The sequence below is a fragment of the Myotis brandtii genome, unplaced genomic scaffold (assembly GCF_000412655.1).
Source record: "Myotis brandtii unplaced genomic scaffold, ASM41265v1 scaffold434, whole genome shotgun sequence".
NCBI lineage: Eukaryota > Metazoa > Chordata > Mammalia > Chiroptera > Vespertilionidae > Myotis > Myotis brandtii.
Genome location: NW_005366599.1, coordinates 2,040,030 through 2,050,322, shown reverse-complemented (window position 1 = coordinate 2,050,322; position 10,293 = coordinate 2,040,030). Strand labels below are relative to the sequence as shown.

General features: G+C 56.0%; 1 protein-coding gene across 4 annotated transcripts in view; it reads left to right on the top strand.

The window, feature by feature from the left end:
- Positions 1-10,293, top strand: part of ACOT7 (acyl-CoA thioesterase 7) — a 91,400-nt gene that overhangs the window by 15,102 nt on the left and 66,005 nt on the right. For all 4 annotated transcript variants that reach the window (XM_014546172.1, XM_014546170.1, XM_005874331.2 and 1 more), the window contains exons 2-3: positions 6,095-6,212; positions 9,923-10,079. In XM_014546172.1, coding sequence (XP_014401658.1) covers positions 6,095-6,212; positions 9,923-10,079 — 275 coding nt within the window. The remainder of the gene's footprint in view (positions 1-6,094; positions 6,213-9,922; positions 10,080-10,293) is intronic.

The window sequence follows — 10,293 nt, the reverse complement described above, 5'->3', positions numbered from 1 at the left end:
AGCGGCCACCAAGGCCCCAGGGCCAGCGGGGCTCGCCCAGGCCACATGCTGCGGCCTCTGGGGTGCAGTGGGGGCTGCAGGGGGGACAGGCTATATGAGCTTGTGGTGCCATAATAAACGACTACAGGCTAGGAAACTTAAAACAGTGAAATGCATGCTCTCAGTCCGAGGCCACAAGCCCCAAGTCCAGGCGTTGGTAGGCCGTGCTCCCTCTGAAGCCTCCTTCCAGCTCCTGGTGGCGGCTGGCAATGCCGTGTTCCTTCTCGGACACGTCACTCCCGGTTCTGCCTCCGTTGTCATATGGCCTTCTCCCTGTGTGGCTCCAAACTTCCCTCCTCTTTTTCAGTAATAGTTTTGTTTGATTTATTTATTTAATATATATTTTATTGCTAACAGTATTATAGATGTCTCCCACTCCCCCCTTTATCCCCCTTCACCCAGCCCCTACCCACCCCCCAGACCTTCACCACCTGATTGCCCGAGGCCATGGGCTCTGCATATCTATAATAATAAAATCCTAAGTGACTGTTGCAACCAAAACAACCAAACAGACTACCGAACAGGCTGCGTGGGGCAACCAGGCCGGCAGGGGGAGGGGGGACAGTTGGGGGCGACCAGGCCATCATGGGGGGCAGTTAGGGGTGATCAGGCAGGCAGGCAGGTGAGCAGTTAGGAGCCAGTGGTCCCAGATTGTGGGAGGGATGTCCGACTGCCGGTTTAGGCCTGATCTCTGTGGGCCTAAACTGGCATTCGGACATCCCGCAAGGGGTCCTGGATTGGAGAGGGTGCAGGCTGGGCTGAGGGGACCCCCCCAACCCTGTGCATGAATTTTGTGCACCGGGCTTCTAGTAAGTATATAAGTTCTCTGGTTTATCTCTTCTCATGCCCCCATCCCCACACGGAGGTATGTCAGTCTGTTCCATGCCTCCAGGCTTTGGGTCTTACTTTATGGGTCAATTCATTTTGTTCATTGGATTCCACATATAAGTGAAATGATGGGATAGTTGTCTTTCTCTGACTGGCTTATTTCACTCAGCATAATAGTCTCCAGGTCCCTCCATGCTGTCCCAAGGGAAAGGGACCCTCTTGTTTACAGCTGTGCAGTATTCCATCGTGTAGATGTCCCACAGCTTTTTATCCACTCGTCTGCTGATGGGCACTCGGGCTGTTTCCAGATCCTGGCTATTGTAAACAGCACTGCTGTGAACATAGGGGTGCATATATCCTTTCTGATTGGTGTTTCGGGGTTCTTAGGATATATCCCCAGAAGTGGGATCACTGGGTCAAATGCGAGTTCCATTTTTAATTTTTTGAGGAGACTCCATACTCTTTTCCACAGTGGCTGCCCCGGTCTGCATCCCCACAGCAGTGCAGGAGGCTTCCCCTTTCTCCATCCTCGCCAGCACTTGTTGACTTGTTGATGGTAGACATTCTGACAGGTGTGAGGTGACATCTCGTTGTTTTAATTTGTATTTCTCTGATGATTGGTGACTTTGAGCATGTTTTCATATGTCTCTTGGCCGTTTGTATTTCCTCTTTGAAGAAGTGTCTCTTCAGGTCCTCTGTCCATTTTTTAATTGGACTATTTGTCCTCCTTTTGTTGAGTTGCACGAGTACGTTATATGTTTTGGAAATTAACCCCTTATCAGTCTGTCACTGGCAAATATGTTCTCCCATACTGTGGGCTCCCTTTTCATTTGGATGGTGGTTACTTTTGCTGTTCAGAAGCCTTTTATTTTGATGTAGTCCCATTTGTTTATTTTTTTCCTGTGTTTCTCTTGCCCTAGGAGATGTATCTGCAAAAATTCTGCTGTGTGACATATCTGAGATTTTACTCCTTTGTTTTATTCTAGGATTTTTATGGTTTCTTTTTTTTCTTTTTTATTATTATTATTATTATTTTTATTTTATTAAATCTTTTGTTCAGATCCACTGTCCTCATCCATAGGTGTACGATTTTTGTCCAGTTTCTTCCCGCACCCCCACACCCCTTTCCCCCCTGAGAATAGTCAGTCCACTTCCTTTCTATGCCCCTGATTCTATTATATTCACCAGTTTATTCTGTTCATCAGATTATTTATTCACTTGATTTTTAGATTCACTTGTTGATAGATGTGTATTTGTTGTTCATAATTTGTATCTTTACCTTTTTCTTCTTCTTCCTCTTCTTAAAGGATACCTTTCAGCATTTCATATAATACTGGTTTGGTGGTGATGAACTCCTTTAGCTTTTTCTTATCTGTGAAGCTCTTTATCTGACCTTCACTTCTGAATGATGGCTTTGCTGGATAAAGTAATCTTGATTGTAGGTTCTTGGCATTCATCACTTTGAATATTTCTTGCCACTCCCTTCTGGCCTGCAAAGTTTCTGTTGAGAAAAGGATTTTTATGGTTTCATGGCTTACATTTAAGTCTTTTCTTTTTTCTTTTTTTAATTTTATGAGTTTATTTGAACCTAGCTGACAACATATATCAAATGCTCCTCTTTTATCCATTTTGAGTTTATTCTTGTGAAGTTGGTGGTCTATTTTCATCTTTTTGTATGTGTCTGTCCAGTTTTCCCAACACCATTTGTTGAAGAGACTGTCTTTACTTCATTGTATGTTCTTGCCTCCTTTATCAAATATTAATTGACTGTAATAGTGTGGGTCAATTTCTGGGGTCTCTGTTCTGTTCCATTGGGATATATGCCTGTCCTTTTTAAAACACACACACACACACACACACACACACACACTAGAGGCCCCGTGTGCGAAATTCATGCATGGGTAGGGTCCCTAGGCCTGGCCGGCAATCAGGGCCATTCAGGGCCTTCCGGCTGCCCGGCCGGGGCCTTCCTTCACACTGCACCACCCCTTGGTGGTCAGTGCACTTCAGAGCAAGCGATCGAACTCCCAGCCTCCCAGTTGAACTCCCGAGGGGACACTTTGCATATTAGCCTTTTATATATATAGATTGATTTCAGAGAGGAAGGGAGAGGGAGAGACAGCTAGAAACATCAATGATGAGAGAGAGTCATTGATTGGCTGCGTTCTGTACAGTCCCTACTGGGGGTCAAGCCTGCAACCCAGGCATGTGCCCTTGACCGGAAATGAACCATGACCTCCTTTGCAGAGAGTGACTTTGAGCACACCTGGTTAATCATGGGTGGAGACATCTGTCGGAGACACTCCTGCCCTTGGCATCACTGCGACAACTGTGCACGGGGAGTTGATGGACAGATCCAGCCTCCATCAGGCTCTACCCACTTGAGCTCCCATTGGTCGATGAGGGCCCGCTTCACCCGGTTCACACCCGCCCCCCAACCACCAATCTCTTCTCTGCACCTTTGATGTTGAGTTTTTAGATTTCACATGTAAGTGAGATCATACAGTATCTGTCTTCTCTGTCTGACTTCTCTCACTCGGCATCATGCCCTCAAGGCCCATCCATGTGGTGGCAAATGGCAGCGTCTCCTTTCATGGCTGAGCAATGTTCCATTGTGTGTGTACCACGTCTTTGTTACCCACGCAGCCAGCGATGGAGACTTAGGCTGTCACATGTTTAAGTATCGCTGCAGTGAACATGGGGTGCCCGTATCTCTGAGTCAGAGATTTCATTTCCTTCAGACACGCACCCAGAAGTGGGATTGTGGGGCATGTGGCAGTTTAGCTTCAGGTTTTTGAGGGACCTTCACACTTGTGTATGGCGGCTGCACCATTTACATCCCCCAGCAGTGCACAGGGTCCCTCCCCGCATCCTCACCTCACTTGTTTCTTGTCTCTGATAACAGCCATTTGACAGGCGTGAGGTGATGCCTTGCCGGAAGCCAGTTCCAGCATGTCATAATTGCAAGTTTCATTGAAAGGTTGATGAAACTTGGGGGCTCAACAAGGGCTGAGTCACATATGTTATCGCCTGTTGGGAATGGCGGAGGGCATGTCCCCAAGCCTGAAAAGGATGCATTAAATTGATTGCTTGCTGCCAAACAGCTCAGGGCATCTTAATCTACATGTTATTGCCTCCTACTGGCCAAACACCTGAACAGCCGTAGGCAAATTCTTCCATTCTGACAGTGGACTCTGAATACAAAACCCTGACCCTTTGAAGTGTGTATCTCTGCCCAGCCTCGGGACAAGTTGTGTTAATAAAAAGCAAGGGGTCCTGAGCCAGGAGAACTTAGTTTCTTTAGCTAAGCTCCTCTGACCCCCAAATGCCTTTCAAAATTACACTTCATCACCGGACTCTTTATTAAGTTACACACAGCCTTTCTCCAGATTGCTGAACCCTTCTAGATGCTGGAACAAGAACCCCGGCAATGTCTCTCTGGGTTTGGATCTGTGTTTCCCTGAAGCTTAGTGATGTGGAGCTGTACTTGTGGGCCATTTGTATGTGCTTTTGGAAAAATGTTTATTTAGTTTCTCCGCCCATTTTTAAATGGGATGTTTTAAATTCTTTATATATTTTGGATATGAACCTCTTCTCAGATACATGATTTGCAGGTACGTCCTCCCACTCTAGGTTGCCTTTCATTTTGCTGAAAGCCTTTTCGCTTGATGCCGTCCGCCTGCTCACGTTGCCTCTGCCGTCTTTGTTTCTTGGTGTCAAATCCAAAACAGTCATCCCCGAGACCGGTGTCAGGGAGCCTGCCGCCTGGTTTCTAGGAGCTTTATGGTTTCAGGTCCCACGTTCAAGTCTTTAACCCATTGATTCAAAATTATTATTATTATGTTGTTATTGTTCATCCTCAATAGAGGATATTATTTCCATTGACTTTTCGAGAGTGGGAGGGAGGGAGGGGAAGAAATGGAGAGAGAGAGAAACATTGATGTGAGAGAGACATATTGATTGATTGGTTGCCTCCTGCACGTGCCCCGACTGGTTCTGAAGACGAACCTGTAACCCAAGGCACATGCCCTTGACCAGGAACCGAACCTGGGGCCCTTCAGTCCACAGGCCGACGCTCTAACTACTGAGCAACACCGTCCAGGGCTCAAAAATATTTTTAAGTGAACATTTGAGAGGCCGAGTGACGCTTCTTTCCTGTGCTCTGGGGGTCCCCCTGGCACCGCTGCCCCTGTGCCAGTGATGGGGGCCAAGAAGCCAGGTCCCCCTGAATGGGCTGTGGTACTTGTTTGAGCCTGGGCGACAGAGACCCACAGCTGTCAGCCGCCCGGGATGCGGGTGCCCCTGCAGTAAGCTGGCTGAATACTCAGGAGAGAGGAAGGTTGCCGCGGGCAGACACTGTTTCTGGTGGCGCTGCCGATCGCATTCTCTCGTGTGGTCAGCCCAGCCCTCCCGCGGGGAGAGGGCAGTTGGGCCTGTTTACAAACCCGGGAGTGGAGGGGTGAGCGTGTGGGCAGCTGGCCAGGGCACCCAGCTCGTTGGCGCTGGAGCCAGGACCGCCCTCAGGCTGCCTGCTGCCGGGCTGCTGAGGGGAGCAGGCCCCCCGGAGGCGGCGGAGGGTGCTGTGGGGGCCACGCTGGCTTGCGGGCCGAGCAGGCTGGTGACCTGGGGTGGGTGCTGGGCGTGCGGGAACCATGGCGCGTGCTCAGTGCCTGTCCCTGCGCGGGAGGAGCCCGCGGTGGCTTGTTGGGTTCAGAGACTCCATGGAGCCCCCTTCCCTGGGCTGCCACGGCCAGGGCGCGGCTCCTCCTCCCGGGGAAGTGAGGTGGCCAGTGGCACCGGGGCAGCTGGTGGGCAGCATCCGCCCCTGCAGGCCGCCAGGCTGGGCATTCCCGCGTCTCAGAGCTGCTCCTCGGGGATCCCCCTGGAGGTGGCCCCGGGTCTGTTCGTCCTCCGAGGGGTCGCAGCCTGTGCCCTGTGCTCCTTCAGCTCTGCTGGTTGGTGGGAACCGGGAGGGGCAGCTGTGCCAACATCTCGCTGCCTTTGCAAAGGTCCCTCCATCACCCCTTCCCGGTCGGGGCTCCAGGGGCAGGCCCCCTGCCCTCCTCTCTCCGCGGAAACAGCACCCCCGGACCAAACACGGGAAAGGTCTTTTTCCTTCTCGGGGAGCCAGCGGGCCCTTTGGAGGACCTTTGTCCTCTCCCCGGTTGTCACTGTTCCTGAGCACGTCCTTCCCAGAGGCCTCATCCTGCCTCTTCCCTCCGCCCAGGATCATGCGGCCCGACGACGCCAACGTGGCCGGCAACGTGCACGGAGGGACCATCCTGAAGATGATCGAGGAGGCGGGGGTCATCATCAGCACCCGGCACTGCAACAGCCAGAACGGGGTGAGTGGGGGCCCCAGGCCTGGTGTCTGCGTGCGGCGCTGCCCCCCCCCCCAGGCCGTGGGGGCTTCCGGAGGCTTCGGCCCAATCATCCCTGGGCCGGGCCCTTGGAACACCGTGTGGCTTGGGCTCAGCTGGGGCGGGTTGGGGGCCGACAGAGACTGAGCTGAGGGCCTGCCGACAGCTCCTTTAAGCACCTGCCCTCCTTTCTGGAAGAGTCATGGTTTCTAGAATCTTCCTGGAGTCCAGACCTCACAGAGCCCGCCTGCATGGGTGGCAGTTTATTGTGGATATCAGACCCCCTGCCCTGGCTGACCCCCGGGTGCCTGTGAGGCCCCAGGCACCCACGATGGTGTCCCTCACCGCAGGGACGAGGGCAGGCCCCGTGCCCCCAGACCCGCGGGGCCTGGCATTTTCTCTGAAGTCTGGCCGGCATGGGAGAAGCCACCCTGGGGTGCGGGGGGGGGGGGGGGGGGGGGGGTGCGGGTCTGTCTTGCACCACAGCCGCCACCTTGGGGCCAGCAGGAGGCGGGTGGCTCTGTGTGCCTGAGGCGCCCCTCCCCGGCCCTGGGGGGCCTCCTGCTGTGCTGGGCAGAGGCAGATCCAGCGCTGGTGTGCGTGTGCGTGTGCGTGTGCGTGTGCGTGTGTGTGTGTGTAGCATGCACGTGTGTGCCTGTAGCATGAACCAAGCTGGGGAGTGTGTGGGTGGACATGGCCTGGGAAGGAGGGGCTCCCTGCCTGGCTAGGAGTTTGCATTCATCCTGGTGCCCAGGGAGTTCTGGGGCCAATCCATCCCGTTCAGAGCGCGCCCTCTGGTGGCCATGGGGAGGCAGCCTGAGCCTGAACCTGAGCCTGAGCGTCTGGGGCTGGGATGGGGGCCAGGTGCCTGGCAGACCCTCTGCGGGAGACACTGAGGGTCCAAGGCAGGCTGACAAGACAGGCTGGGCACTGGGGGGAGGAGCCCCAGGACTGAGGAGTGAGGAGGAGGAGGCTGGGAGGCTAGTGCGACGCTGCTGTCAGTGCTGTTTATTTAGTCCTCGCGGCACCTGAGACACAGGCTGTTCTTACCAACCCCACTGCCCAGGGCAGGAAACGGAGGCCCAGGGAGGTTGAATAGTTTCTTGAAGCCACCCAGGGAGGCAGGTGGTTGGTCTGGGCAGGAAATCCAGGCCTCGAACCCGTGCCTTGAGCCCTGCCCCCTCCTCCCCCTTCCCTGGAGTGAGCCTTGGGGGTGAGAGGGGCAGCTTTGACAGGTCTGCTTGGCGGTGCCTCCGGGCTGGTGTCCCTGGAGAGTAATCTGTCTCCAGGCTCAGGAGGGGTGGTGAGCCCTGGGCAGCTCCAGGGGCTGATGCTGGCCGCTGGGGGGACAGGGGACACCCCCATCCACACTCCCTGGTGGTCTCATCCAGTTTGTGGCCTTAACAGTTGTGAGGTTCTGTCTCCAGGCCTGGCTCCACCAATGCCTCCTCGTCCCCTTGACCTTGAGGGGCCCACCACAGTCTCCTCCTCGGGAAGCGGCCCGGCCGTGACTCAGGCTCCAAACCTGGAGCCTCTGCTGCCCCGCTCTCCTCTCACCCGAGGGCATGCGGTCACTCTGTGGGCTCCACCCGCGGGAAACAGCCGCTCACAGTCAGGCCTCCGCCCCTCACAGTAGCCAGCGCCTTGTCACGGGCCGTGGGATGGTAGCCTGAGAGGCGGAGCGCAGTCCTCTCCTTCCGTGCTTTAAGCTGGGAGAGAGAGGACAGGCTCGATGTCTCCGCGTGGCCTTCCCACCGGGAGCAGCAGGGACGCCCGGCGCCGGCCTGTGCGCTCTGGACGGGTCTGTGCTAAGACACCCTTCGGGACGGCATCGAGGGGGCCTCTGCCTCAAGGCATCCCACTCGTGTTCTGGTCACGGGAGGAGCACTAATGCCCTTCGCTAAAGCTTCACGCAACTCTGGGACGTGTGGACTAGAAGGTGAGCGGCCTGCTCAGTCTCCTGCCGCCTCCAGAGAGGCCCATGGCCTGGGCCCTGCTCTCCCCTCGGCCTGGGGTGCCCACCCCGTACCTTCACCATCCCCTCATCCGCAGCTGCCCCGTCCCACACCACCCTCTTCAGAGCACCACGCCGTGTGGCGTTGCCTCCCGCCAGCGCCCAGGCCAGTGCTCTGCCCTCCTCCCTCGATGCCTGTGCCGTGCAGTGCCCGCTCCACAAGCTCAGTCCGTCCAAGGCCCACGTGTGCGGGTGCGAGAAACCAGCGGTCCCACAAAGATGCTGATGTGGATGGCATCTGTGTGGCATATCCATGCCACAGGCTAACCGCCCGCCCGCAGTCCTGCAAGCTGGCCCCATTCCTGCCCGCGCCTCTGAGCTGCCTGTCCAGCCTCTGCCAGTGGGTGGTGCTGTAGCCACACGAACTTACTTCAAGGCGATGCCGCATTCCCTGTGTTCCCTGCGATGCTGTGCTGCCAGCCTGTGTGTGTGTGTGTGAGTGTTGGCGGAGGGGGGACGGCAGGCGTGGCCCTTTCGCTGTCACCCTGACCCCTGCCTTGCTGAGACCTGATCAGGCCTCCACCTCCAGCCTCACGGGGCCCAGGCCTGACCGGCTCTCCGTGGTGAGCTCTCCTGCTCCCCGGCCCTCCGCCCAGTCAGACCCGTGCTGCTGGCCAGGCTCCTGGAATGGACGCTGCTTTCCGGTGGGGAGTCAGAGGCGCTCAGCGCCCTGGGAGGCGATGAGGACCCACAGCCGCTGCTCAGGCACAAGGTGTCCTTCGAGTCGCGCAGTTCGCAGGTGACAGTGGGCCACGCCGGCACTGCGGCCTGTTGAGCAGTGCCCTGGGGACACGTCCCCGTGTCTGTCCTTCCACGCAGGAAGCAGTCCCCACCACGGAAAGCAAGGCCAAGGGTGCTCGGCACTGAGCTACTTACGTTAGCAGTGGGGTTGACCCAAATCTCTAACAACGGAAGATTCCAGTCCATTCAGCCATGGACTTCTTTTGCAATTTCGTGTGGAAAAGTCCTTTGTTCCCAGGAGATGAGCTTCCTGGCGGTGGTGGGGGGCGGGGGGGTGTAGAGGCCCTGCAGCCCCGAGGACTTCCTGGCCGTGGTTACCAAACGTCCTGGGGGCTGGAGACCTGTTCCTTTTGAATTTTGAGTCATGAGAATGGGTTGCCTGGTTGCAAGAGAAGTAAAATTTACATAAAAGACCAGTGATGCTAAGAGCTTGTCACATCACCACAGGCTATCTTTCCTCCTGCTGAGTGAAGAAGCAGAGCATGAAAGTGTGAATTTAGTCTTTACACAGTTATTTAAGGACGAAAGCTGCAAAACACAGACCAAGACACAGGAACCCATGAGCCAGCGAACCCCTGTTCTTCGGGGACACGCCTGGGAAGGGAGATCCCACAATAGAAATCGTCGTCCGTGGCGGGAGGAGGGGCTTCCCTCCTCCGTCTGCTTGTCTCTGTTTCCCAAGTTCCCGTATAAGCTCGCGTGTCTTTCTCACCTTTCATCAGGCGAGTCATACGTGTCTTTTGTAGGAAAATTGGGTAAAAGAATAACGCCGGTCGCAATCCCACCCGCAGTCACAGCGCGATCTCTGGGGGGTCCCAGGGGCAGGTGCGTGCTCCCGTGGTGTCGCATTAGGAATGTGTGAAAAAGTCAGGGCTGTTTGGGGGGAGCCCCACCGGGGCGGGGGCTCGCCGGCCGGGCTGACCGTGTCTGCTCTTTGCAGGAACGCTGCGTGGCCGTCCTGGCCCGGGTCGAGCGCACCGACTTCCTGTCGCCCATGTGCATCGGCGAGGTGGCGCACGTCAGCGCGGAGATCACCTACACGTCCAAGCACTCGGTGGAGGTGCAGGTCCACGTCATGTCTGAGAACATCCTCACAGGTGACCGCGTGCTCCCAGCTCGGGTGGGTGGAGGGGCGCTGCTCGGGGGGCTGGTCCCAGCTCCCCCCACAAAGTGAGCAGATGCTGCTGCCACGGAGATGGCACAGCCTGTGTCAGGCGAGCCCAATGGTCTGAGTGTGGGAGCCCTGCCCGCCCTGCCTCTGGCAGCTCATCCCGGGCAGGGGGTGGGAGTGGCTGGGAGGGCACAAGTGCC